The sequence below is a fragment of the Polyodon spathula genome, chromosome 6 (genome assembly GCF_017654505.1).
Source record: "Polyodon spathula isolate WHYD16114869_AA chromosome 6, ASM1765450v1, whole genome shotgun sequence".
Taxonomy (NCBI): domain Eukaryota; kingdom Metazoa; phylum Chordata; class Actinopteri; order Acipenseriformes; family Polyodontidae; genus Polyodon; species Polyodon spathula.
The window spans coordinates 11490847-11517611 of NC_054539.1; the positions used below are offsets into that span (position 1 = coordinate 11490847).

At 36.3% G+C, this 26765-nt stretch overlaps 1 protein-coding gene across 1 annotated transcript; it reads right to left on the bottom strand.

The window, feature by feature from the left end:
- Positions 1–2081: 2081 nt before the first annotated feature.
- LOC121316639 (PHD finger protein 3-like) lies at positions 2082–24285 on the bottom strand. The gene is made up of 16 exons (XM_041251679.1): positions 24143–24285; positions 20663–20922; positions 17457–17618; positions 15401–16955; positions 11761–12121; positions 10665–10785; positions 10410–10548; positions 9248–9404; positions 8675–8791; positions 7854–7982; positions 7567–7734; positions 7095–7267; positions 6663–6810; positions 5361–5450; positions 4710–4905; positions 2082–4331 (listed from the first exon to the last, which is right to left on the bottom strand). Exons 2-16 carry the CDS (start codon positions 20895–20897, stop codon positions 2242–2244), a joined length of 5841 nt encoding a protein of 1946 aa, XP_041107613.1. The 5' UTR covers positions 20898–20922; positions 24143–24285; the 3' UTR covers positions 2082–2241.
- Between the last annotated feature and the right edge of the window lie 2480 nt (positions 24286–26765).

Below are 26765 nucleotides of genomic sequence, written 5' to 3' on the forward strand. Positions count from 1 at the left end.
TCATTCACAAAAATATTCCTGGGTGCATATCTTAGCTTGTTACAAATTTCTAGATCTCCAAGAATTTTTTTTTTTCTCTACAGTTTTCTGGTCAGGGTTCAAACCCCTCCTGACAGGAGCTTGCCAATTGTATAGTTAGTTTTCTTCTTAAATAAATCAGGCAGTCTACTTCACATAAGTTTAATCAAATGTTTTATCCAGGAACAAACAGTTTAAAAAAAAAAAAAAAAAAAAAAAACAATAAAGTACAGGATACAACAGCAATGGCACTGCAAGTAAACACACAGGGTGGAATATGAGCAACAGAGCTGCAAATAAACCTACAGATCGCGGCCGATGGAACCCAAGCAACAAAATGCCTTTTACAAGCATTAACATCCCTAGCAAATACCTGTCCACTGGGAGTTAAACTCCACCTAGAGGAAGTGGAAATTCCCTACTTTCACCAATGAACAGAGTTGCTCCCCCCCCCCTTTCATAGGAGGTGTCAATAGACATTTTGTGATGATTACCAAAAGTTATAGTGCATCAATTTTACCGTATGTTTGTGGTTTGGAATCCGTTTCAGTTAGTTTGATTGTGGTTTGCACATATGAGGTCACAGCAACACTCAGACTTAAGAAAAAACAGTTACTTCTCACAAATCTCAGCAATGAGTAGTTCTGAGCAACGTTAGGCATAAGTTTGAAAAGCCTTACATAATAATACATTCGTTCTTCATGGTTTTTGTGCAACTGTTGCTTGCTCAGTTTGCGACCCACTCTCAAATTCTTAAAGCTTAAGTTAAAACACAGCTTCCAAAAGCAAACTGCAAATTTGTACAAAATTGAGTTGAGAATTGTTTTTACTCAAGTTTTCTCCACCAAGTTTATGGATATTGTCATTAATATCATTGAAAAATGGACAAATGTTAGCTTCCTATGTTCCACAGAGGGAAAACAGTAGCATGTTTAACCCTTTGCAGTCCTATGTCAGACCAGGTCCGAAATTACAATTTTCCTTTCCCGTCCAACGTCGGACCCTGTCCGACAATCAAAAAGCTGTAAAATGGGTCTCTAGTCATTTTTTCTCCTGAAAAAGCAGATAAAACCTTTCAATGGCCAAATGAAACAAAGGGGGGGGGGGCATATCTCATAGCACCATCCACTACAGAGATAACACGGACATAACGAAGAAGGTATCTGCTTCTGCATCTACGGCTCAAAAGAATATCAGCCATTTGCAGAGCTTTTTGGAGATGTTATAGATTAGTGAGAAAACACATGATCAGGAGAGGATTTATCAATATGCACGACTCTAAGGAGGTATGTGAAAAATACAGTGAACAAGGGGTGGGGCTTGGATGTAGTTACAGTACTGAGTCTTTTTGCGATTCAATGCCTTTTAAACCAGTTTTACTCAAAAAAAATTTAAACAGCATGTAAAATAAACAGCGTGTGTGAAAATAAATCGGATCTTATGCGCCTGACAAGCGCTGAATAAATGGACTGCAAAAGGTTAAATAGGCACTGTCTGAATTATTCTTTGAGAAAAAAAACATTTAAAACAAAACAGAGTTCAGTGAGCACATTTTAAAACGTTTACCTTTAGCAGAAATGTAAAACAAATTAGGCAATGTACATTAACATTAAAAACAGACATTTAATGGTAAAGGGGGAAAGAATTAAAATGACAAACTGGATAAAAAATTTAAATGTTTAAGCCACAAAGTTAAGGTTATTTTAGCTTCATTAAAACATTTGTATTAATGCACTACAAGTCAGTGTATTTGAGTATAATTTGCAAATATCTGAACACTGATTACAATCCTAATTACAATAGTGCAATTTATAAAGTACACGGATGAACAAAAACACATACTAGAAATATACAGCCAGAAATTAAATGTACTTTCAAATACCTTTAAAAAAAAATGAACATTTATTAAAATGTACCTAGCTACCCTTACAATGTAATCAATTTGTCAATAAAAAATGTTTTATTTTGGTTTTACAGTTCCAACACTTCAAAATGCTAAGCTTTGCAAACAGAATGGCGTCTACTTCTAAAGACACATGAGAAAGCAGGGGGTCGGGGGGGGGGGGGGGGGGGGATGGGAATCACTGATGTATAAAATGCTGTTTTCTACCAGCTAACACAATAAAAGCACTGTTGACAATGCAAAAGAACAAAAAAATAATATATATATATATATATATATATATATATATATATATATATATATATATATATATATATCCATCACAAATGTTTTTCATCTTTTGATTTTGTATCTTTGATTACTTTTTCATAATCAGAGTCTTTACGTTTGTCTTTCTCTCTTTCCCTGGTCTTCTCCCTTTCTTTGTCAGAACGACTACTGTATTCCTCACTCCGATGCCTATCTCTCGGTCGTTCAGGATGTCTTTCCCCTCTCAAATGTTCAGCACCGTGTCTGTCCCTGTCTTTACCTCTATGCCTCTCTTCCTGGCTTCTCCTCCTCTCTCTGTTTTTCTCATCCCTGCTTCGACTTCTTTCTCTGTGTCCATCTTTTTCTGAATAACGTTCCCCATATTTATCCCTATCTCGCTCGTAATCCCTTTCATGATGTCTTCCTTTTCTTTCATGATGGGATTCACTGTAATACCTTTGCCTGCTTTGGTGTTCGCTCCGGTCGCTCTTTTCAGAATGCTGAGGTTGTCTGTTCCAGGGGTCACTGTAGCTTCTTTCTGGTCCTTTATCCTCCATAATCATGTGGGGCTTTGAAGAACCTCCATATCTTGAATCATAAGGTAAGTGTGGACCAGAAGGTGCAAGTCCTGTGTGGTGCGGTGGAAAGCTTGGTGGAAAAGAGGCAGGTGGAGGCCAAGGCAGTCCATGATTCTGAACTTCAGATTCTGATGGATGAAACACTGGAGGAGGACCTCTTGGAAAACCAAACAGAGGTGGTACTTGTGGATGCTGGGGTTGAAAATCAGACAATGTATTTGCCGAAAAATCTGAATTTGGCATTCTCTGAAAGTGAAACCCAGGACCACCGAGGTGAGCTGGTGGGATGTTATTTGCTGGAAATTCTGCTTGCGGGAAGTGACCAGCAACAGGACCCGGAACCTGACCGTGTGAAGACAAACTAAAGTCAGGTCCCCTTCTGAATGATGGAACAGTGTTAATGTGTTGTATTTCTTCATTTACAGGAAGATACTTTGTACCTTGCTGATATGAAAAACTTTGCTGTTCTGTCCCAGTATTTAAAACAGTAGGCAAGTTATATCCTTGACACTGATCTCTAGGAACGAAATTAGCTTTTGTCACCAGAAGTGTATTTTCTATTTTAATAGTGTCTTCTTTTGTAATGACATTTCTATTTCCATCTCCATCATGAAAACTATCTGTGGCGCTGGATGGTAAGTTTCTTCCAGCAGCTTGACGGGGGTCCCTTTTGGGGATCAGAAACAATGATTTTGAAGTACCAGGAGATGTGTTGTCTTCACCAAATGTACAAGACACAGTTACAGGACATACACTTCCATTACTAGCATGCTCCAGATACAAGCTGTCTTTGCTTTCTTTTTCAGCTTTTTGTTGATCATTCATCTGCTGTTCAGTATGCTGTGGAATACTTTTGTTTTCTTCCTCTGTTTTAACTGGCGATATATTTGCCAAGAAGGCCTCAGTGGAAACGTCTGGTGGTTTATCTTTCAGGGAAACAGAACTTGTCGCCCTTGAGTTTTCTAGATCTACATAATCTCTTTGTTTGGATCCGTCAGTTGGACTGGTAGAGTCTTGCAGATTGTGCTCAGATTTAACTTTAATTTCTCTCCTTTTTACAATAAAACGATCTGACCTGGGAGTATTCAAGGGTGGGCTTTTATTGGAAGGGGAATCTGAGACAGTTCCAGTATCTAAGGTGTTTCTTTCTGCAGTTACTTTGCCTGTTGTGCCCAATAAGCTTCGAAGAATATCATCCACAGATAACGGCTTGCTGGCTAGATCAAGGGGGGATGTTTGGTTCTCCCAACCAACCAACACTCCAGGAAGAAACCTTAAAGGTTTTGTTGGCTCCTGCAAGACATTTTCCACAGCTGAAGTGGGTTCTTTACTTTCTTCCTCTTCATCTTCACTAGACTGCTGAGGCTTGTTGTGATGCTTCAGCAGTATTGGTGCAAGCGAGTTTAAATCTTTTTCCTCATCGGCTGCTGCTTCATTTGGTAAATCAGTTTTACTTTTCTCAGGTAAAGATCTGTTGGATGCCATTTCAGCAGCTTCTACAGGCAGGACTACAACAAAGTCTCTCTTAACCCTCTGCCGAATGATTAATCCCAGAAGGAGGTTTGGGCGTCTGGCTTCTAATCCTGTGAAGAGCCACAAATTCCGTCAACACACACACACACAGATAGGATGTTTGTTCAAAAGCCAAATTAGGACAGGCTATTTTTCTTTAATACAAATAAAATGTCAGCAACATACAAGTACAAAATTGGAGGCATCAGTGTAATAAAATGTTGCCATACATACAGACAGGCACTTCCATAGTATTTTTTTTGCTAAAGAGCACCCTTACAATATTTAATTACAAATGGGTAAAAGTCTAAGCATGAAAAATGTATGCATCTATCCCTCTATGTATGTACATGGCTCCAAATATCTTTGTCTTTGGGAATATGCACCACCTCCCCCACACCCACCCACCTATAATACTGAAGATAAATATATTTCTTATTTTAACTAACCTGGGCCATCAAAGGGCACAAGATGGTGAGGAACTTTTTCTGAGGATGCCAGGGGTATGAGATACATGTCCTTCACCTGCTTCATGTTGTTGGCTACAACACCGTAACGCTTTCGGCTACTGAAGTACGCATATAACAAAGTGTAAGAGATCTGATCCTCTTCTGTCACAGGGCAAAAGCGAATTAAGCACACCTCCTAGGAGAAATAACATTCATTAAAATATTTCAATAAATATAGTCATCAAGTTTCTATGAATCTCTTTGAATTTAACATGTTTAATTACTGGTATATTTGTCCTTCTTTGATTATACGTTAATACTTTCATAATAATGGATGTGAGGAAATCGAGGGCATGAAGTAGGAATTTATTTTGCCATTGTGTATTTAAACACTTAAAAAGCCTGTGTTCAATTTTTTGTTTTCCCCACTCTTATTATGATGTGGCAGATCGTCAAAAGCTTTCAAACATCTCTGTCAAATCGCCATATAATATCAGCTCACAATTACGATCACTCCCTTCATTGAGGATAGCTAACTATTCAGACCATTTCACTCAGCATATGCATATGCCTGGCTGTTTCAGTTTCAAAATGTCAAACAGATTATACAGACCAAAGCAAGGTATCAGCCAGCCAGGAAATTGTACTTACTTTTGTCCCAGAGGCACGTATCTTTTCCACATAATCCCACACCATCTGAGGGGATATCCTACCTCCAACCTGAATGCTATCTGGTAGATCCTGCGAGAAACATAGTGTAGTCTTTTGAATATTAAGTTATAATTAAAGGCTGAAACATAACAGTTATAAACAAATCTATGTGCTTCTACAGAAGACAGCTTCCCTTTTACACAGAACACTGAAATGAGAAATTTGAGTGTAATCTTTGACCCAGATCTTTAATACCCCTTCTCCACTGGCACTTGCAACCCGTGAGGGCACAGTACGATATGGGTACAGGTGGTTCTCCATTGGCTATTTGTCAAGCCAAGCGAGAACCAAACCCTGAAACTCCAGCCTCATAAGACATCTGAATCTGGCCCAGAGCCAAGCCGGGCCAGATGCGGGATTAAGGATTTTCGTCATTACGTTACATCAGTCAGTACGCTCCAAAAAGACAAACAAACAGCAACGTGCCAGGCAGCGAGTGTGAAGAGAGAAAAGTACAGCCTTGGGACGCTGAGGAAGTGCAGGCTGAAGTTTCTCTGTGGGCAGATAGAAGTGTTCAGGAAGATCTGGAATCGTGCAGCAGAAATTAGAGTTTATGCCCGAATTTCTGACGATTTGAAGCAAATGAACATAAACCCCGGGTACAGTACACTTCACACACCACAATTCTACCAAATTTCTCATCCTTGACCTTTATTATATTAACATAAAAGAAGAAACATGTGGAAAACAAATTAAATTCAAAACTACAAAAATATAGTAAAAAAAAACAGCTGTACCATACATACAGCTATGGCTCTCTGTGCAGCTTCTTTGTTTTTTAAAGCACCCAAACAATTATCCTTAAAAAATTGAATATCTTTGGCAAATCATATTTTTTAAAAGCATTCTCCCCCCCTTCAACAGAACTAATTGAACATTATTAAGTCAATACAAAATCAGTTACATTTGTGGATTGTAAATAAATTCCTAAATAGATTTACAAAATATAGCAATACAAGATGCAGCTGTACTGTTGGTCTATTAATTTAACACCATTTGTTTGTGCATCTTTTGGCAAACTGATGCGCAAACATTAGTTTGCCAAAAGATTCGTTATATTCTTGTAACCATATGGCATTTGAATGTTAGCAGCCAGTGAGGATGTAGGGCATTTCCAAACCACTTTATAATATTTGATGTGTGTTTATAAAATGTTTAAAATAAAACATGTTAAAAATTGTAAAATAGATCACCAGGAACAACTGGTTTTAGTCAAAAGGTTAAGGATAACAATAAAATTACCTCAGTAAGATGGTCTAATATGCCAGACACCGGGTAGGCTTTAATTACAAACTTTGCCACAGAAGGCATGTTGATGAATCCTTTCCAAAGAGACTCTAAACGAGCAAGGAATGCAGCTTCATCTTTTGCATTCCCAGATGCATTAAACCTGGAAAATACATTAAAAAAAAAAAATAATTGTATGTTGATTTGAGATCTTCAAAACTTTCTTTAATCCACAGGCAGAAAAATGCTTACGTATAAATGGGCACCAAACAAGATAATGCGGTTAATCTGTTATTGACCTTAAACTTACAAAGTTACAATTGAATACCCTATAAACTGAACAGTTGTACATAATTACGGGTGTATCATAATATTACAAATACACATGTATGTATTAAATGATGAAATAAATGAATAAATAAAAATAGAACCACTGCAATATCTTACCTCCCTTCATCACAGAATGAGGCACTGGGGGAAACAGTGTTTTTCTCATCTTGGGCACTGAAAGGCAGATCTTCAGAGTAGGTAGAAGCAGTATTAACCAGTATTTCCCCTTCAACATTTGATTGCCTTCGTATCACAGAAGTTGCAACCTTCACTTCACAGTCGATAGTTTCCTACGTCAACTTTATTTACACAGGAGCCATCTCGGTAGAGAACATGACTTAACCTAAATCTATTTTTTTCTCCAGAAACTTGCACTCTAGATCTTATATTTAAATATATATATATAGCTATATATATATATATATATATATATATATATATATATATATATATATATATATTATATATATATCTATATATATATATAAACTGAGAAAAAAACAGAAATCAAGACTGCATGTTTATGTATCCATAAACAAAATGAAAATTCTAGAGGTAGATTTAAAATAGACTACTTCTAGCTACATACAGAATAATGTATGTTATCATATAAACAATTAGTCATTTTACCTGTGCAGATTTTGCAGTTAAGGTCAAACAGGTGTTTCTTATGCTGGCTTGTTGTATCTTTGGTGCTTTCAGAATCTGCCTCTTCTGTAACTTCCTCTGGTTCTTCTACTGGTTTAGGCACTGGTTCCTGCTAAATACAAAGAGTATTTATTTATTTTAAATCTTGGTATACAGTATGGTGTGTCTCTGCATTGCAAGTAGTTTGTTACATTATGCAAAACATGAAATTCAAAATATGCATCTTACCTCTATCTCCATAACTTCAGGCTCTTTCACTTGCTCTTGATTCTCTATTTCTATTTCTCCTTTGTGAGTAATTTTTGTGATTGGCCGCCTTTCAACATCTCGTTGTTCCTTTTCAATCATTTCAATTGTCTGAGAAAAAGAATAAAATAATTGTTAAAAAGAATCTGTCGTTTAAAGTAATGTATAATACCAGCAATGTCCAAGCACTTGATTCAAGCGGAAATACCTATTTCTAGCATGCAATGTTAAATCATCCAGCACCGCTGCTTAATGTTTATTGATTACATATTCTACTATTGACTGTACACGTTTTCATTTGTTAGAATAGAAAACGGAATCTTCCCTGCGGATCCATGTCACTCCATATTAAAGGTCTGCAAACAAAACATTTGTTTGAATTGGTGCATGTGACCATGCATCCTGATGCTGTCCTGTACAGATGTTACTGCTACAGCAGTATGGTTGTACATATACTATATAGGTTTGATGGTTTTTATCAGACCAAATACTTTGAAACAAAACTAAATAATGTACAGTAAAATAAGCACAAAAATGTAATACATTGTAATAATCATTGGACAGTATAAAACTCAGTGTCCAAGTAATTTTACCTAGATTGATAAAACAGAGAATAAGGTTAAAAAAGTTAGAGTGCAGAAGACGTTTTTAAAAAGAGAAAAATAACCACCTAAATCACCACGTGAATGAAAACAGAAAAAGGGATACAAAAATGTGTAAATTTACCATCACTTTCTGGAAACAGTCCTGTGTAATGAATAGTTAGTTACAATGGCAAAATATTTATGACATTTTATTCTTACATGTTGATTCTCTCTCTTCCTCCAAGCAGCCAGTTCCTTTGATGCAAGTTCTTCAGGACTCATACGAATCAAGTGATCTGGACCAATCTCACCTTTAAGAACACGCTTGAATAAGACCTAGAAAAAAAGAGAGGAATTGCACATTAACATACTGTGTGAAAATGCACTCTGAATTAACATACAACATGTATGCTTCTTGTATTAGACGATTTTGGATGACCCGAATAAAGCAAATGTATTTCCTGCATTTTCTTAAATTTTTCAAGCAGTCTTATGTTCTCGGGTATCTGGAGATTTAAACAAAAATCATTGCTCCATAAAAAAAGAAAACAAACACATAAACATACTATTAAAATGAACTAAATTGTGTTTTATTATAAAAAAAAATATTTAAAAAAAAACTTAAGCAAATTATATTTATTTTACCATTGATGTACCCCTTAGCACTTTATCTACATTTTGCCAGACAAAATGCTTTATATAGGCACCGTTGGTCAAAAGCTACTGCAGCACTGAAATGATTTTAAACCCAAGAACAAAAATATTTTGCCTATTGGTCTGCATTGTACTTACTTTATTTTTAGCATCCTTAAGGTTGAACATTAAGCTTCGGTATTTGCTCTTGTATTTGGTGTCAGTGTCCCGAAAGAAAGAAAACAGTTCTCTCTCAGTTTTCAAGGCAACCTTTGCAGCTCTGTCTGTAGAAATCTTCAAATTAGATTCAGAGAGTCTGGAAGAAGAGGTTTTCTGGGTAAGTCAATAAAACAAACTTAGCTTGCTGCAACTTTTAACCTTATGCGGTCCTATGTCGGACCAGGTCCAACACTACAATTTTCCCTTTCCAATCCGGCATCATCAAAAAGACATCAATCATAGGTCTCTAGTCATTTTTTCTTTGGAAAAAACATTTCAATGGCAGAGTAAGACCGATAGGAGCCGAGAGAAGCCAAAAACAAACAAAAAAAAAAAAAAAAAACGCGTATCTGAGCAATACACATAGCCTCTGCACAACAGAGATAACACGGACATAAATAAAGATAGCTGCTTCCGCATCCAGCGCTCAAAGAATATCAGACATTTGCAGAGCTTTTTGAGATGTTATAGTAATAAAATAAATGACTTGCATCGCATTATTGTGGAGTTTAGTTATAAAAACAAGTGGTCAGGAGATTATTTTATCGGTATGCACGACTATGAAGATGTATGTGATAAATGCAGCTAACGGTTGGGGGCGGGGCTGGAGATGCAGTACTGAGTGTCCTTTTGATATGCAGTGTCTTGTAAACCTGTTTTACTGTGAAAAAAATATTTAAAACAGCACATGTAAAATAAACAGCGCCTGACAGGTGCTGAATAAACGGACCGCTAAGGGTTAATTAAAAAAAATAATAGTGGAAGAGTGTTTCAAACACAAACCTAAGTCATAATCGTAAATTATAGATACAGCAGATGTTAATACTATCCCAGACAGCTAAGTTTGTAAATCAAGCTAAAAATTGAGTTTTTTTCAGTGTAAAAAAGCACCCGCAATTGTTTCATTACAGTAAGTGTACAATATTTGATGATTGAGTGTTTTAAAAGACAGAATAGCCAAATAATTTAAAAAAAGAAGGGAACTCCTGGGTATTGTATCTAAAATGTGGTATTGCCTTATGGCATTAATAAATAAATAAATACACATCAAAATCATGTCAGACTAGATCCCCAGAAGTAACTGTTTGGCCCAGAACTTTACCTTTTACTGAGAATGTCCTTCAGAGATTCACGGACATTCTGCCTTATTTGCTCAACTGAAGGTTTTTTTGAGGAAGAGAGTGTGGAGAAAGGAGACTTTTCTATTTTCTTTTTCTTGACATCTTGCCTCTCACTGACTCCTAAATTGAAAATAAATACTGTTATGAAAAGTACGCACAGTAAAATACGCAAATAAAAAATATTAAATTGTTTTACTGCACCTAACTTTTCTTAGTCACTTGGTTTCCTTACTTACCTGGTTTTGGTTCCCTGTTCCCATGCTCCATCCAGTCCCCTGAAGGGTGTCTCATCCCCACTGATTGCACCTTTCTGTTCTCCATTTCCCTGGATTCAGAGGAAACTCCCTCTGTTGATTCCTTTAAAAGAGAGAGAAAATCCAGAGTGAAAATCTGGACTTCATGCACTGTCAACAAACCCCCCCCCAAAAAAAAAAAAAATCTATATATGACCCTGGGAGTTCATTTGCAATTATGGTTCAGGTAATCAGCCATTACTGGACTGACACAGTTTTGAAGACTAAGCATTCCCTGTGAGCACACAATTTATTGCTGTTGTTAACAAGCACCTAATTAACCTATTTTGCTCAATTTCACAGATTGATCTACTCTACTCAGATCTACTCAGTTGAAGTTAATTAAGTAGGGGGACAGTAAAAACAGATAAATGTGAATCTTTAAATTAAAAATGTAGTGTTTTAATTCCCCAGTGACCTACAGAAACCCAAGAATGTCATGTTCAGAATCAGATTCAGGTTCCACACAGTGTCCCAAGCACCCACACGTGGATTTGTAGTATTATTTTGAGCCATTACAAACCCTTGATAATTCTTTTGAGAACAAAGGTTAGCTTAAGATCCAGTACCAGAATAAAGCTAAAGTAGAAAGCACACAGTTATTATTATGAGAAGTCATCAGCTCTTTTCCTCTTTTATAATGCAACACCATATTCCAAAACAATCTCAGGGGATTCATATTCTGATCCCTCCTGTGTGCCAGTGTGTATCTTAATAAACAAAGGTTGCTGCTCCCTAATAACACGGTACACTAAGTCTATGCATACTGCAGTGGCCTTGATGTTCTGTTTATGTTCTCTTGGTTATTATCCTTTTACATTTTTGTCAAACATCTGGATATAAAAAGGTTGAAACATTTCAAAACATTTTTCATTAGGTAACGGAGGCAAACAGCAGTTTACCTTGACATTCAGGGAAATTAAGCGCTTCAAATCAAAGGAACAAATCCTGTATTAAATATAATTACTCTTGCAAGGAACTACTGCAACCTATGCTGGAAGTATAGCTTACTCAAGCAAGCTTCATGCATTGCACTTACCTTTCTGAATATTTTGACTCTGTACTTCCTAATATCGTCTGACTGCTTTGTTTTTTCATTCATCCCAAGGTTAAGGTTACAGACACCTGTAGGGTAGGATGCTGGTTGCCCAAGTTTCTCATGCTTAACTGCAGATCTGCTCTCCTGGTGCTCTGGTTTGGAGTGGCACTCTAAGGAACTGGGTTGTTGTTTTGCACAAGGGTTCTGTGCACTGGATTTATCTCCTTTATCTTCCTCTGCACAGCACTTTAAACATACATATTCTTGGTCTTCCTGCTCCATTTGCTGTGCCTGAGCAAGGCCAAGCCCAACACAGTCACCATGGAACCAATCATCACAACGTCCACAACCCACCATAAACCTACAAGAGCAGGAAAACAAACTTCAGTGCCTTTCCAGAGTACTTTACCATAATAAGAAATACAAATTTGAAGACATTAACTGATATAATATATTTTATTTTTATATATATATATGTGGAATGTCCTCTAGGTAAGCTGGCTGCATCAGCAGGGCTTTCAAAATAGCTGGCCACCATCAAACAATATTTGCACCAACTACTTTTATTTATTTAAAAAAAAAAAAAAGATTTTTGGGTATGACTGTAGCAAAAAAAGCATATTCCTTTTGTTATGAGATATTGGGGGAGTTATGTCATGTATAGAGGCTGTCTCCTTTAAGAAGAAAGGCATGCTAGGATATCAGCTCAGCCCCAGCTGACTGCAGAAGACATGCAAGACCTTTGAAGCAGAGTTTTTAAATAAATCTGGGTCAGACTCCAATGCGTGGTACCAATAGGCGCTGCAACCTTTGTTATGAAAAGTTATTTTGAGGCAATTTTATTTATTTATTAAATACTTGGTACGTTACACACAAAAAACCACGTGCACATCATGGGAAAAAAAAGGTATTTGGTGACATGAACCTTCAATTAACATGTGTAAATGTGTATTGCTGCGCTTATTAAAATATAAGTTATTTATATCCAAAATAACATTTTAGTTAACTACTCCCCGTTCGCGTGAATGTCAGAATAGGATCCATCCGTACCGCAGTTTGTGCTAAAAACATCTGTACTTTTCATTAATACCGTAATCCAGTATTTTACAACAATCACCAAAGTTTATTCTTTAATTTTCAATTGCTCTGTACTGGCTTGATGCGGCAATCTTTTTAACTCCACATTGGTATCCAACAGCAGGTTTTTAATGCCGGGTCTACATAAAAGGTTGGAAAAATTTAATAGTATTTTCAAAGTCTATTGTCTTCATTAAATTCACAAATTGTTATAAATGTTGCTTTGTATTTATTATAAAAGACAAGATACCTTTGACACAAAATGATACTGGACTCTTTGCTAAGGTCACGATAGAGTTCAATTTTTATTTGATGCAAATCAAACATTTATATTTTTAAACTACTATTTATTTATGTACTGTTAATAGTTCAGACTCAGTTTCAGCTACTTGCTCTCTATACAGTATCAGTGTTGTTTTGTTTGTTCATTCAGTTCATAGTCAAATAGCCTAAGCCTTAATTCCCAGTGTGTTGTATAAATCCTGGGCTGCAACGTTGAGTATATTTTGACCTTCGAAAGTTCAGAACACATTACCGAGGGAAGATTCGAACCTTCGATAGTGTAATTTGCATAATTTACTGGTGACGTGACCACAGCTACTTGTTTATATTTTATTGAAACCCATTATTTTGCAAGCCATACAAATGGAAAAAAAACATTCACATGTAGTTTTAAAATGCAATATAGAACAGCAATCATGTTTTTATAATTTAAATAAAAATAAACGTTTATTTAGACGTAAATTGAGGCTGCTAATATATACAGTAACCTTGCACTCTTGCAGCACCAACTGCAGCAGACTTAAGCGAAATAAAGTTTTATTTTACAGTCACCGTTCCCAGCAGGTTAGTCATATTTTACTAAAACTGAAAATATTAAAAACTCTCCATAGAGACACTTCTTTCAATACAGCTTACACTATACAACGCTTTGCCGTCGAGTTTCCGAAGTTAAAACTATTTATGTTAGCGTATCTTTTTCGAACACATTCTACCATAGCACATCTCTTACACGGTCTCGTATAGTAGGTAAACAGTACATATTTTACTGAAGTGCTTTGAATACTTCACCCGGCTCCATACAAGGCAGCGGTACCATATACAGTTGCTACGTATAACGATTTGGTAATAGATTTGAATACACATGTTTATGTAATATGCATTACACATAATCAAAAAATCCAGTTTTTACATGCGAGTGACATTTAATGTGTGATCTATAGTATTCACTGTCGGTTGTCAAACGGTTTCTTGAATAGAATATATATATATATATATATATATATATATATATATTATATATATATATATATATATATATACACATATACATACACACACACACACACACACACACACACTATATTACTTCAATTTGGCTACACCCTCGTATTGACGCCGGAGTCATGTATCAGCTTTATAAGAGGCCGCCCTCGAATAAACGCCGCTATCAATGAAACATTAAGGTATTTTTTCTCACCCTACTAAAAAAAAGCACACACGGTAAACAAATAAATGCGCAACACTGACTATGTACATGTAACGCCCCCTAAGAGACGGGAGCCTCATTCTAGCATGGAAATTACAAACCAATGTACACACAAATATTAAGCACATGTTATTTAATTGTAGTACAGTTCTGAAAGAAAATGCAAGATAAACTACTTACAGAACAGCAGTCCTTCTGAAGTTCTTGGTGGTTTTGTTGTTTTGTTTTTAGTTCAATTGTAATTCCCGCACAAATAAAAACAATGTGCTTACTATCTATGATAAGATTTAGTTTCAGTTTCTCTTGCAGATAAATTACAAACATCAAGTTACAGTGATAAAAAATAAATAAATAAACAAGTAGGATTTATGTTAGTTCTTGCAGAAATCAAGAAAATATTCTGGAGGTAATTTTTGTTGCAGAAAAACCACCTACGTCACACTCTTGGGTTTAACTGCCACACCAGTATTGTCCCGCCCCGTAACAACCAATACACACTCCTGATTCGCTGGTACAGTACTCCCTTGACCTTCCAAATTCCACCTATTAGGCTCTCGGTAACTGTCACAGATAAATGTACTGTTCTAAAATGCCATAAATCATGTAATAAAATACTGCAGCGTTTGTAAATCGTAGTATTATTAATAAAGGGCCTACATCCACTGTACATGTAAAAATGTAAGTGCGAAACACAATTCTGATAGAACTAGAAATTTTTGTTTAAAAAAAAAAAAAAAAAGGAGCAGCCCTGGAGGCATAATGTAAGAGGAACTGTATCTCTTATTGAAGAGTTTGTAAACAAAGTAAAAAGGGTAAGTAAAAGTGTGTGTAGTCTGTATCATTGATATGGTCAGAAGTTCATTTTTACTGGATTAGTAATGAAAAAAAAAAACATAGAACACAGTTGTGTACTAAATGTGAGGACAGTGAAGTGTACAGTCTGTAAAACAGAAACCTTCACAGCTATTTGCGATTGTTTACATTGAACAGAAAATAAATCAAACCAGTTAAGAATTAGGTTTACATGATGCACAGAATGTATTGTATATAGGAAAATATAATTTAAAACTTTACCTGTTGCTGTGGGGTTTTTTACAGAAGCCACAGTTCTTGCTGGGATCCCACACAACTTCATTATCAATAGAAGCTCCATCTTCAGGAGCATCCTTTTTCACAGCTGGTGCATTGTCTGGGATGAACAAGGGAGGCTCATTTAGAGAGAGGCCCCTGCTGCTTATCCTCTGTCTGTACAATCCCTTCTCATTCTTTTTCAATGTATGTTTTTCTCCATCATCCTCTTCTAGCTCATCCTTTTGAATAAAACTGGATTTACTTAGTGCTAAATTATGTTTTTGGCTCATATGAGACAACGGTCTAGTCTGCTGTTGGTACTTAGATCTATCTTGAACTACACCAATAGCTAACTTTGCATTTGCTGGTCTACCAGACATTGGAGACTTTAAACTCATGCTAGGCTGCAGCACCTGTGCTTGCTTCGGATGTGTTTTTTCCCCAATTTTTGACTTCACATCCTGGCTGCTTCCTTCAGTTTTCTGAAGTTTTGCTGCACACTGTAGCTGGTGCATTTTGAGGTCATCTCCTTTACGTTTAACAGCTGTCAAGGGCTGTTTGCGTTTGGGCCCCTGATCGTTTTGAATATCTGTCCTCACCTTTCTCTGCTGTGCAAATGTATGTTCCATAAGTAACTCTGTCTGCAACTTTGGTAAAAGCTTAGGATGCTGTTTTAATGCCGATTGCAACTCTTTAGATTTTAATGGTTTCTTTACTGAATATTTTTCGTCCAGTTTGCTCTGAGACTCTTCATTCTTTTGACCTTTAGATGGATGAAGCCTTTCTTCTGCGTTGGTGTCTATATGCTGCTGGGTTTCTTTAACATCCTGACTTTGATCAGGACAAATTCTTTCAACACTGCTGTGTCCCAATGTCTGAGCATCTATTTGGCCCCGGACATTTTCTGGTTCAATTGCAGATTTATCTGGAATGTTTATTTTGGTCTGATCTTCTACCATACGATTGCCCAGTAACATACTGGGGCCTTCCTGAACGTCATTAGGGTTTACACACAGCCCTAACTCAGAGGAACCCAGGACATTAATTTGCATCTCATCGCTTGCCTTTCCTTTTACTTCAGCCATGTTTCCCTCAATATGTAGTCCAGTATTTGGTGCATTTTCACTGTTGCTAGTTTCAAACAATTTCTTGTCTTGTTCTCCACTGATTTTCTTATCTGTGTCATGTATTTGACAGATAGAGCTGTCCTCTTTTTTCTGAGTCTGTGCCATGTTTATGTCTGTCGTAGGAGACCCACTGGACTGCTCTTTCACCTTTAACTGGCTGTTAAAATCCTCAACAGTTTCTTCTTCCTTGGGAGCTACTGCTGCAGGGTTCACTGTAGAAACACCAGTAGGTATAATCTGCCTCTCTCGCTGAACACTATGCAGGACTGACTCTTGTGAACAGCTTTCTGATTCATCCTGTCCAGTTAAGTTTTCATGCTGTTTTTGTTCCCCCCTTCTCCCTGGGTCACCTTTTGCTGGGGATTTCTTTAAAGCATTTGAAGGACTGCAACGCCTTGCTAAGGTACTCTGTCGTAAATGTCTTGCAGGTTCTGAAAAAAAATTTAAAAAATAAAAAGGTCTTTTAGCTACCTTTTAAGTTCTTGTTTTATCAACAGTTATTCATAGTCATTTTAGAAGTTTACATTAACTATACAACTTAATTTTAGTACAAAACAAGTAACCACTTATGATTGTTTAAATTAGCTAGCAATTTGTCAAGTTTAGACCAACTGAAACTGTCATTTTCAAACATTTGAGTCTAACCAGAAAACTACTTAAACTCCACTACGTGTTAGATTTATTCAAGGTAACTTTCACAGTAAACCAAACCATGGCTTACACAAACTTTTGCTTTAGACAAACAACTGATCTGGATTTTATGTTCAATGTTGGCATGCTCCATCTTCTAACCTTATCTATTCAACAGCTTTCTTGCTTTCGCCATTTTAAGACCATTTACACCATTTAAAGATTTCTTGAGAGGAACAGAACAGACTTTCTAGTCCTATTAATCTGTGGTCTCTAAAATATCAGTACACCGTCTTGCTGACCTTGAGCCATTAAGCGTGGTGACTTTCTAGGTGACTGCAAAGCAGTATTTACAGATATGCCTCTCTGGCTCTTGCCGGTAAGCATCAAGTCTTCTTCCTCAATGATATTATGGCCACTTTCCTTTAATTCTCCCTCATTCGTGATGTCTTGAAGTCCTACAACTACAGACAGATAGAGGGACGATAAGCATATGTAATCATTCCGGTGATGGAATTATGGGACGTGGTAAACCCGAAGTAAAATTAAACCTTAAGTAAACCGTACGAGCAATCAACTACACTTAAATGTATATTGACAGCAGGGATGTTAGATTCTGTTTAAAAGTCCTAAACATTGTTAATCTTGGTAACTAGCCAGCAAATTCATCATGACAAGAGTTCCATTAGAGTGCAGTTTCTTTGTTTTTATGGGCATCAGCATAATGTGCATAAGAGACTACCTGACAACACTATAATATAGTGATATAATAAATAGTGACTATATAACAATGAAACGCATAAACATGAACACTTATCTAAACAGGATTAAATTTTTTGACAATTGTTAAACGATGAGGAAAAATTTGAAACGTTTAACCCTTGGAAAACGTTTAAGCTGTAAACTATTAACTTCCCTGAAAATACATTACAATTACACAAAGACTTATAACCCCCTTTAACTGCACAACAGTGCATTTACAAAAATGTCAGGAAATTGGGAAAACAAAGTTTGAAATAAACATGAAACCAAACCATGTAATCCAAAACCAGGGCTAACATCTGAGCTTCTCTCTCTCAAACTAGTTTACAAAAAGGGTTGACTCCAAAATGTTACACTGTGTGGTTCAATTAATTTAACCACAAATACTGCAAGTTGTACTACACTTCGCAGTTCACATGGTTCCGCAAATAATCATAACAGTATCCCCACCCCACCTCCAAATAAGAAATCACTTACTGTATTTAGTTATTTACATTTATTTAGCATCTTTCATTAAGGAACTTACAATTCAATACAAAATTTAAGGCGGCAAATAATTAACCTAAAACAGTTAAAAAGACAGTGATAAAATTAAGGTAAACTTGAGTCTCTTTGCATTAGTGCTGCACTACTGAGATGTCCCCGAGGGCAAAACGTGAATAAACTAAACCGTTACAGTAGTCACATTTCTAAAGATTATTCTGAAACATTTTGATAAACACTTTTTCTAGGACTTAATCCAAAAAGGAAAGAAAACTAGTAACAGATAACGCAGATGCATTTTGAAGAGCTTAAATTAATGTTTCTTCCAGAAAAAACAAAACAAAACAATAACCAGGACCAAAACCTTAAAAGCAGCATGCCCCTTGCATTAAATACTTTATGAAATATAATGCTTCATTACCATAGAAGTGATCAATTTAGGTATTTAAGACACACACGTTGCCTTGATGTCTATCATGGTTATGGCTGTACCATCGTCACAGGCGTTACAGATCTTGTGATTTAATGTTTTTGTTACAAAAAGTCAGAGTGCCGATGCTAGTAAAAGTTACTGCTACACCAAGAAAGACCACTTTCTAATTATCAGTAGAATGTCCCAAGTGTTTATATCATTTTTGTTTATATCTGCATATATATATATATATATATATATATATATATATATATATATATATATATATATATATATATATATATATATATATAGATAGAGAGAGAGAGAGAGAGAGAGAGAGAGAGAGAGAGAGAGAGAGAGAGAGAGAGAGAGAGAGAGAGAAATAAACTATGTAAAAATGTAAAATGGTTGTTTTGTGGCAGGGACAGAGTGAAAAACTTCCCCTGATGAGAAAAATGTTTTTGTTTAATTTAATTGTATTATTGTTTGATTGTATTATTTGTTTTATTGCTTTGGCAGTTGGCCTCGTCAGTTTAAATTGAGGCCAGCTGCCAGGTATAAAAGGAGAGAAGCCGGTTTGTTCAAGGCGGTCGCTGTGTGATGAGCCCGACTATCTGTCGTATACTGTGAAATGGTACTGTGTTTAAATGCTAAATGTACATTTGGTTTATGTGCGTTTGTGTAAAAGTGTTTGTGTCAGGTAAACAGCTTAGCTATCTTGCATGTTAGTCAGGGACCTGCAAAAGTGTTTGGTTAGCACTCCAAAGTGCAGCTATGTTTTTTGTTTGTTTTGTTTTTTATTTTTGTGTAATAGAAGTACGCCCAAAGCACTAAAATATCAAATTAAGCCTCTGTGTCGCATCTTTATAGGGGCACAAACCTGAAACAAGGCCATTCCTGTCAAACACACACGCTAGCTATAGCTAGATAGATATACACACACACACACACAAACACACACAAAAAAATTAAAATATTTCTATCTACTGTGATTCAGGCACAACAAGAACACTGTACTTTCTTTAAAGCTTTTGTAGACAAATACTGGTTCACTGCAATATTTTGATATTTTACAGATTTTAGATTCCATTCCTAGGCATATCTAAGCTGTTAGTTGTGGAAAGCTGGCTCAACTCATGGTATGTAACAACCACTGTAACTGCTATGATAGAAATAAATATTCAACCACCAAATGTGTGGCACAATCAAATGCTCAGTAATTTGTTGTATGGGTCATTCCTTGTCACTCCAACCAGTATCACCTCAAAGACTAACTTAGTACTCTCCAATAATTGGCTGTTTTTAAGCCCATCTGTTTAAGTTGACACTTGGTCACAATTTGTAGAGAGCAAGTCTGTGCCTCACAACAGTGATATTGCAGCCCTGGAAACGGCAAGGCAGCAAATCAGTTATCAGTTTAAATAAATTTGGGCTCATAAAGACACCATTTTAGTAGGGGTTCTTTTGAATACCTTTCAGTATAGTAAGTCCTGCAGGGATCCATAAAATACATATTGGCAATAGGTATGGATATTTAACATGCAGGGTTAAAGTATGGTTACAGTGTCAATTTGCACCTTAAAGCCATTTCACCAGCACTAATTAATTGCAAAATTGTCCAAAAATAGAACTGTCTCAACTGTGACTCCTGATTATAACGTCATTAAGAAGTTGCACTTATGTTGGAAGTAGCCTACTTCTCAGACAAATACAAGCATTTCTGAGTCACGCTGGAATTTTTTTCAGCTGGTTGATTTGACATCGAAATACCCTTGTATACTGTGCCATTAGCTTTTAAACCTGGAGTAAAAAAAAAAAAAACATTCTGATAACTTCTTAATTAGATACCTGTTGAGCCAGCGGTTTGAAAGTTGGTATCATCATTATCTAAAAGGTGAAACTGGCTGCTAGCAGATCCAAGCATGGGATCCTTGTCACTCAACATGTTCTTAAGAGAGTCTTCTAAGTTGTGACCTGTTCCAAATTCATCACTGACTTCACTTTCCAAGTTCGGCCCTAGTAATAAGGTGTCATCCAACTGGTCACTGGGAATTAAACGGTTAAAGGTGTCAACTATATCCATGAATGCTGTCGCTTTTCTTTCAGTTCTGCAGAAAAAGAAAATATGCATTAAGCAAAAAATAATAATAAGTGCAAAGCTAACTAGCACGAATGCCTAAATTCAATATAATATGCAAAGGAAAAGTTGTTCCATAATAAAATCCAATCAGAAAAATATTAAATAGAAAAATAATTCTACAGTACTGCACTACCACATGCGCCTGAGAGTTAAAGAGCTCACTGAGCCACAGATTAGAATACTGTTGATACTTTTGGTGCCAGTACCACATTCTTTCAGGCATACAAAGAGAGGGCATGTGAAAACTTTTGTATGACTAACTAAACGATAATTAAAATCACGCTTAAGACCTCAAAGGTCTCTTCTTCAGGTAAAAGTAGAAGAGAGAGATTTATGTTTACATTCAAAAGCCTATAGTCTGACTGCCAGAGGTGACAGGCAATTCCACTATCTCCAGGTGGAATTGTCATCCACTATGCCTTTCCAACACTGGAGGAATCAATAGAAAAACCCACAAGAGTGAGTGATACTGAACTGCACCTTGTGCAGTATGATGGTCATAAACAGCAAACAAAATGGTAAGTTCTGCACCCTAAGGACTTCTAAACTGTTTACTACTCGGATCCTGTACAGCACGGTTTCCCAACCCTGGTCCTGGGGACCCCATGTGTCTTCTGGTTTTCATTCCAAATGAGCTCTCAGTTACATAAGTAGACCCTTATCTGAACTAAGAATTTGCTTAATTATACCTTTTTAATTGTTCTCAGCTTCTAAAAAGTTGCTGTTTAAGTTACTTATAAAATGTTATAGCTAACTTGAAATCTGCAACTGTTAAGAGCTGAAAACAAAAAAAAAGGTCTAAATCAAGTAAGCTAAATTCAATTAAGAGTCTAGTTAAGTAATTGAGAGCTCATGAAAACAGCAGACACATGGGGTCAATTGCAACAAACTGAAAGACATGTGCTAACTGGGGATGCTCTTGTGGTTAGTATGGAGGACAATACTACACTAGTATGCAAGTTAACACCAACTGCAACAAACTAAGCAGCTCAAGATAGTTCCCAGCTTCTGTATTAATTTCTCAATTGCAACGAACCCAAAGTAACTACTGTTGCCCTCTAGAGCAGGGTTTCCCCAATCCTGGTCCTCGGGGACCCCTTTTTTCATTCCAGCTGAGCTCTCAATTACTTACTTACTTAAACCCTTAATTGAGCTAACTATTAGCTAATTAACCTTTAAAAGTAAATTTTTAAAAATACATAATTAAAGATGTCAGGTTTCTTAAAAATAAAGATTTCGATTTTGCAATGAAAAATAATTTAAAATATAATTAGCTGGAACCCATAATGCCTGCTCCTGTTGGTAGCACACTACAATAAAGAGCTTAATTCCGAGTTCTGTACTAAAACTGTGGATCTGCTAGTCACCAACTTTGTTCCGCATCTGATCCCGAGATAGTACCGCATTAGCTAGTAGGCAGCTTCGTACCAAATCTACAAGTCTGTTGCAATTGAACCAAGGTTGGGAAGCCTTACTGTGCAGTACCTTGTTTTACATTGGTTTTTTTTTAGCTCCGCCATACTAAAGGTAGCATTTTGAGTTCAGTTGTGTTCAACTGAGGGATAATTGAGCAAGGACATTCATGTTGCATAGTTTTGTTTATCAACAAGGTAAACAGGGAGGCCAAATACTAAGAAAACAAAAACACATTATATAGGTATTTAGATGGTCAAGTTTGCAGACATTTTCATACAGTTAAAATACAGTGCAATGAAGCAGTAGGCTGCATTACAAGGATTTAACTAAGATCATGCACAAAGCAAATAGTTAGCATGTACCCCAAAATATTGTGGTATGAGTTACAACACACAACTACTCACATATTCATTCCACACTTGTATTCAGAGTATGGGAATTCCACCAACAACTACCATACAAATAACTGGGTAACTAATGTCTGCCAAAAAGCCTAGCACAGTAGACAGTAGATCAACCCAAGACATGAAGAAAATCACATTATTGCTGCTTTTCATTTCATTTTGAGGCTAGTGTATAGCATTGCGTGTGTACTACTAGCCTTGGGCATTGTCAGCAATATTGTAAACATTACATGAACAGTAAACATGACGAATTATAACAGAATAGCGATTCTCTGTTAAAGTTTGATTTTATAAAAAATAAACTATATTGCAATTTTGGTCTAGTTAATTGCAAAACATTTTAGAAGCTCAGAATAACACTAAAGGGCACTTGTCTTGTAAACCACGTGTGCTGCAAGAGAGGAGGTGTCACGCGTTGCTTTTTTAATAGGTTCCAGTGTCAGCAGTAATGCAATACCAACCAAATTCACACATTTTCTAGTAAAAACGTTATTTCTTTGCGTTATGTGGGTTCTAGATTGAAATGTGTTTACTCTAGTCCGATTGGCACATTTGTTTATGGTTTAGGGAATCACCACATGACATGCTGCTACGGTGAGCTCGCCTTAACAGCAAAAATATATATTAAACTTTAAAACAACCTTAACACAATACCGCAATCGACCAAATTAATTTAAATACATATTATTTATAATCATAGAATAAAAACATTTACGAGCTAATGACATACTTTTTCAACCGGAAACACAAACATATTCTCCATTTTAATACGAGGTTGACATTTATAGAGACTACTGCATAAAATATAGATGTTACTACTACTAAAAACAGTTTCGTTAATAAAAATAAGTAAAGATTAGAATGCACTGCCATGACCAATGAACTGATAAAAATATAGGCCCCATACTGAAGAATTTGATTCACAGCAACGCATAAAAATGTCATTAAATTAAATGCTCAACACATTAGTGATAATCATTGTTGGCCTTAAAAACTGCAATAACAACGCCGTAGAGGTTAAAAAAAGCTAGATGTAAATGATGGATGTGCAACTGTAGAGGGTGAATAAGTAAGTGCATTAACATGGAACGTGTGGCAGGCCTAATAAATTCTGATGCCATGCACCTATCAACATCAACTAAAGTGGTGCAACAAATTCCCAAAACATTACTGGCACGAGTAAAGGTTTTAGCAAAATACAAAACAAATGAAAACTGAAGAAGCGACAGAGGCCTGCATCCCACACTGGAACTGCAAACCAATAACAAACATTGCTTATCTACCCAGCGAAATCAACTCGAAGGCCCCGAACAGCTGATTCTTACAACCTCAAAAGTACAGCTATTTATTAATATCATCCACACCTACCTCCATCCTACAGTGCAGTTGCATTTCTTTGCTTAGTTATTTTTAATATAAATCCGTTTGCATGCCCTTTGCTGGCAATGTAAAAGTCTCTCCTTCCTCCGTCTCTCGCCTTGACTGCAGCCATTTGCATAGAGCGGATCTGCAGTCACGTGATCAGTGTTTACCGTGCTCTTCGGTAGGTTCATGAACTGGCATTAATCACCTGTCTTGCAGATAATGACGTCACGGTTCAGCTATACAGGTATCTCAGCTTCTGGTGAGTGAGCGGCGTAATATTCTTAAAACTTTATAATAAGGTGTGGGATTTGGGGGTGTTGCCTAAAGAATGGAAGAATGCTATCGTTATTCCTATAGGTAAGGCAGGAAAGGTACCGGGTGAAGTGGGTTCTTATCGACCAATAGCATTAACAGCTAATCTATGTAAAATTATAGAAAGGATGGTGTGTGAGAGAATGTGGTATTTTTTGGAAACTAAAAAAAATAATGAGTGATTATCAAAGTGACTTTCGTAAGAATAGATCGACGACAGATCAGTTGGTAAGATTGTTACAGAAGTCAAGGAGGCATTAAGTGAGAATGAGGTGGTTGGGGCAGTTTTTATTGGCATGAAGGCATATTTTAGTAGAAACGAAGATATCGATGGGTTTGTTTGCTGAGGATGGGGTTATTAATAAAATAAATAAACATACTGACATAGTTAGGAGGGAATTGCAGGAGGCAACGAATAATCTGGAAAAACGGTTAAATAAATGGGGCTTTAAAATATCAGTAACAAAAACAGATGTTGTTATTTCCACAAAGGAGAAGAGAGCAGGAGAAGTTACATTTATTATACCAAGATAAGATTCTTAAAGAGGTGCAGGAATTTAGATAGAGTGTAGTTTGATAAAGAAATTAACTTGGGGCAAACAAATAAATACTATAATAGATAAATGTAAAGGAAGGGTAAATATTCTAAGGAGTATTTCAGGAATGAATAAAACTAGTATGTTGCTGATATACAGAGGGTTAATTAGGAGTGTAAAAGACTATGGAAGTCAGATTCCAGTGGGAACTTGTAAAAGTAAGATGGAAAAACTGGATAATTTGCAAGCTGAAGCAAGAAGAGTATGTATAGAAGCTTTGAAATCTGGCCCAATAAATGCTATGCAGGTTTTGATAAATGAGATGCAATTGGAATTAAGGAGAAAATGGCTAAGTATAAAATATTGGATAAAGGCTAACTCTCTGCATACAGAATTTCCTCCACGGAAAAGCATGGAAGATAGGTGGATAAACCATTATAAAAAGGAGAGGTGGGAAACAACTAGGGGCACGTTGGGGTGTTGGATGCAGAAATGGATAAAGGAATTGAGAATTGAAAAGCTGAAGTTGGTAGAGAATGTTAATATAAATGTGTTACCGGGATGGTTGGTGGAAAAACCAAATTGATGTATAGAATTGAGTGAGCAAGTGAAGAAAGGAGGGGAAACAATGGAATTGAAAAGAAAGAGTCAAGCTTTTGTAAGGGAGAAGAGTGTGGAAGCTCTGTGCTTATATACAGATGGATCCAAGGATCCAAAAACAGAAAGGCGTATTATATCACAGAATTGGATATTTGTAAAATAGCAAGGATGTCAGACCATGTATCAGTGTATGCTTAAATAAAGCCTAAAAAAGCAGTCATATTTTCTGATTCTTTAAGTGTACTTATTGCATTAAAGGGGAGTTTATTAATAGAAGAGATATCATGTTTGAAATAATGCAACAATATAAGGAATTTACTATAATGGGGATTGAAGTGATTTTAGTTTGGATTCCTGGTTACTCTGGCATTCTGGGCAGTGAGATCTTACAGCAAAAAATTGGATAAAAAGAGAGGAGATTGATTTGGTGATTCTGCTGGGGTAGCAGGAAATGGGATTCTATGAAAAAAAATGATAGTAAAAGAATGGCAGGAGAGATGGGATGAAAGCATAAAAGGAAGGTTTTATCATAATATCCAGAAAGAGGTGAATAATAGTTGAGTGAATAAAGGATTGGGAAGGAAAAAGGAAAGAGCGTTAGGTAGGTTAAGGATTGGCATAGTTCTTTAAATGAACACCTATTAAGACTGGAGAAACATGAAGATGGAAAGTGTTAAAAATGTAAAGTTTCAGAAACAGTAGAACATTATTCATTAAAATGTAGGAAATATGAGGAGCAGAGAAGGAGAATGGAGAGGAGGCTGAGGGACATGGAGGTGTATGAGGTTGACATAAAGAACTTGCTTGGAAAAGGAAAGAGGAAGAGAGACTGAAAAGAGGAAATATACTGATGAAATATATAAAGGAAACAGGAAAAGAAGGGAAGTTATAATAATAAATAAAGATGACAGAAAAATAAAGTAAAATAAAGACAAATGACGGCTGGATATGTTGTGTATGGCTGCCATGAAAAATAGTTCCCCTAGAAGTGCATCTTCTAGAGCACTTGGCCATGTAAAATGCACACTGTCCACTCCTGATGTTCCAGCAAGCATTTATAAACACTGCATAGCCTACCTAATGTGACTCTTGTATCACCACATTCACATATATTTAAATCGACAGTGTTCGGGTTCCGAACTTGTTTCCATGATGACCACTTTCCACAGGCAGTGATC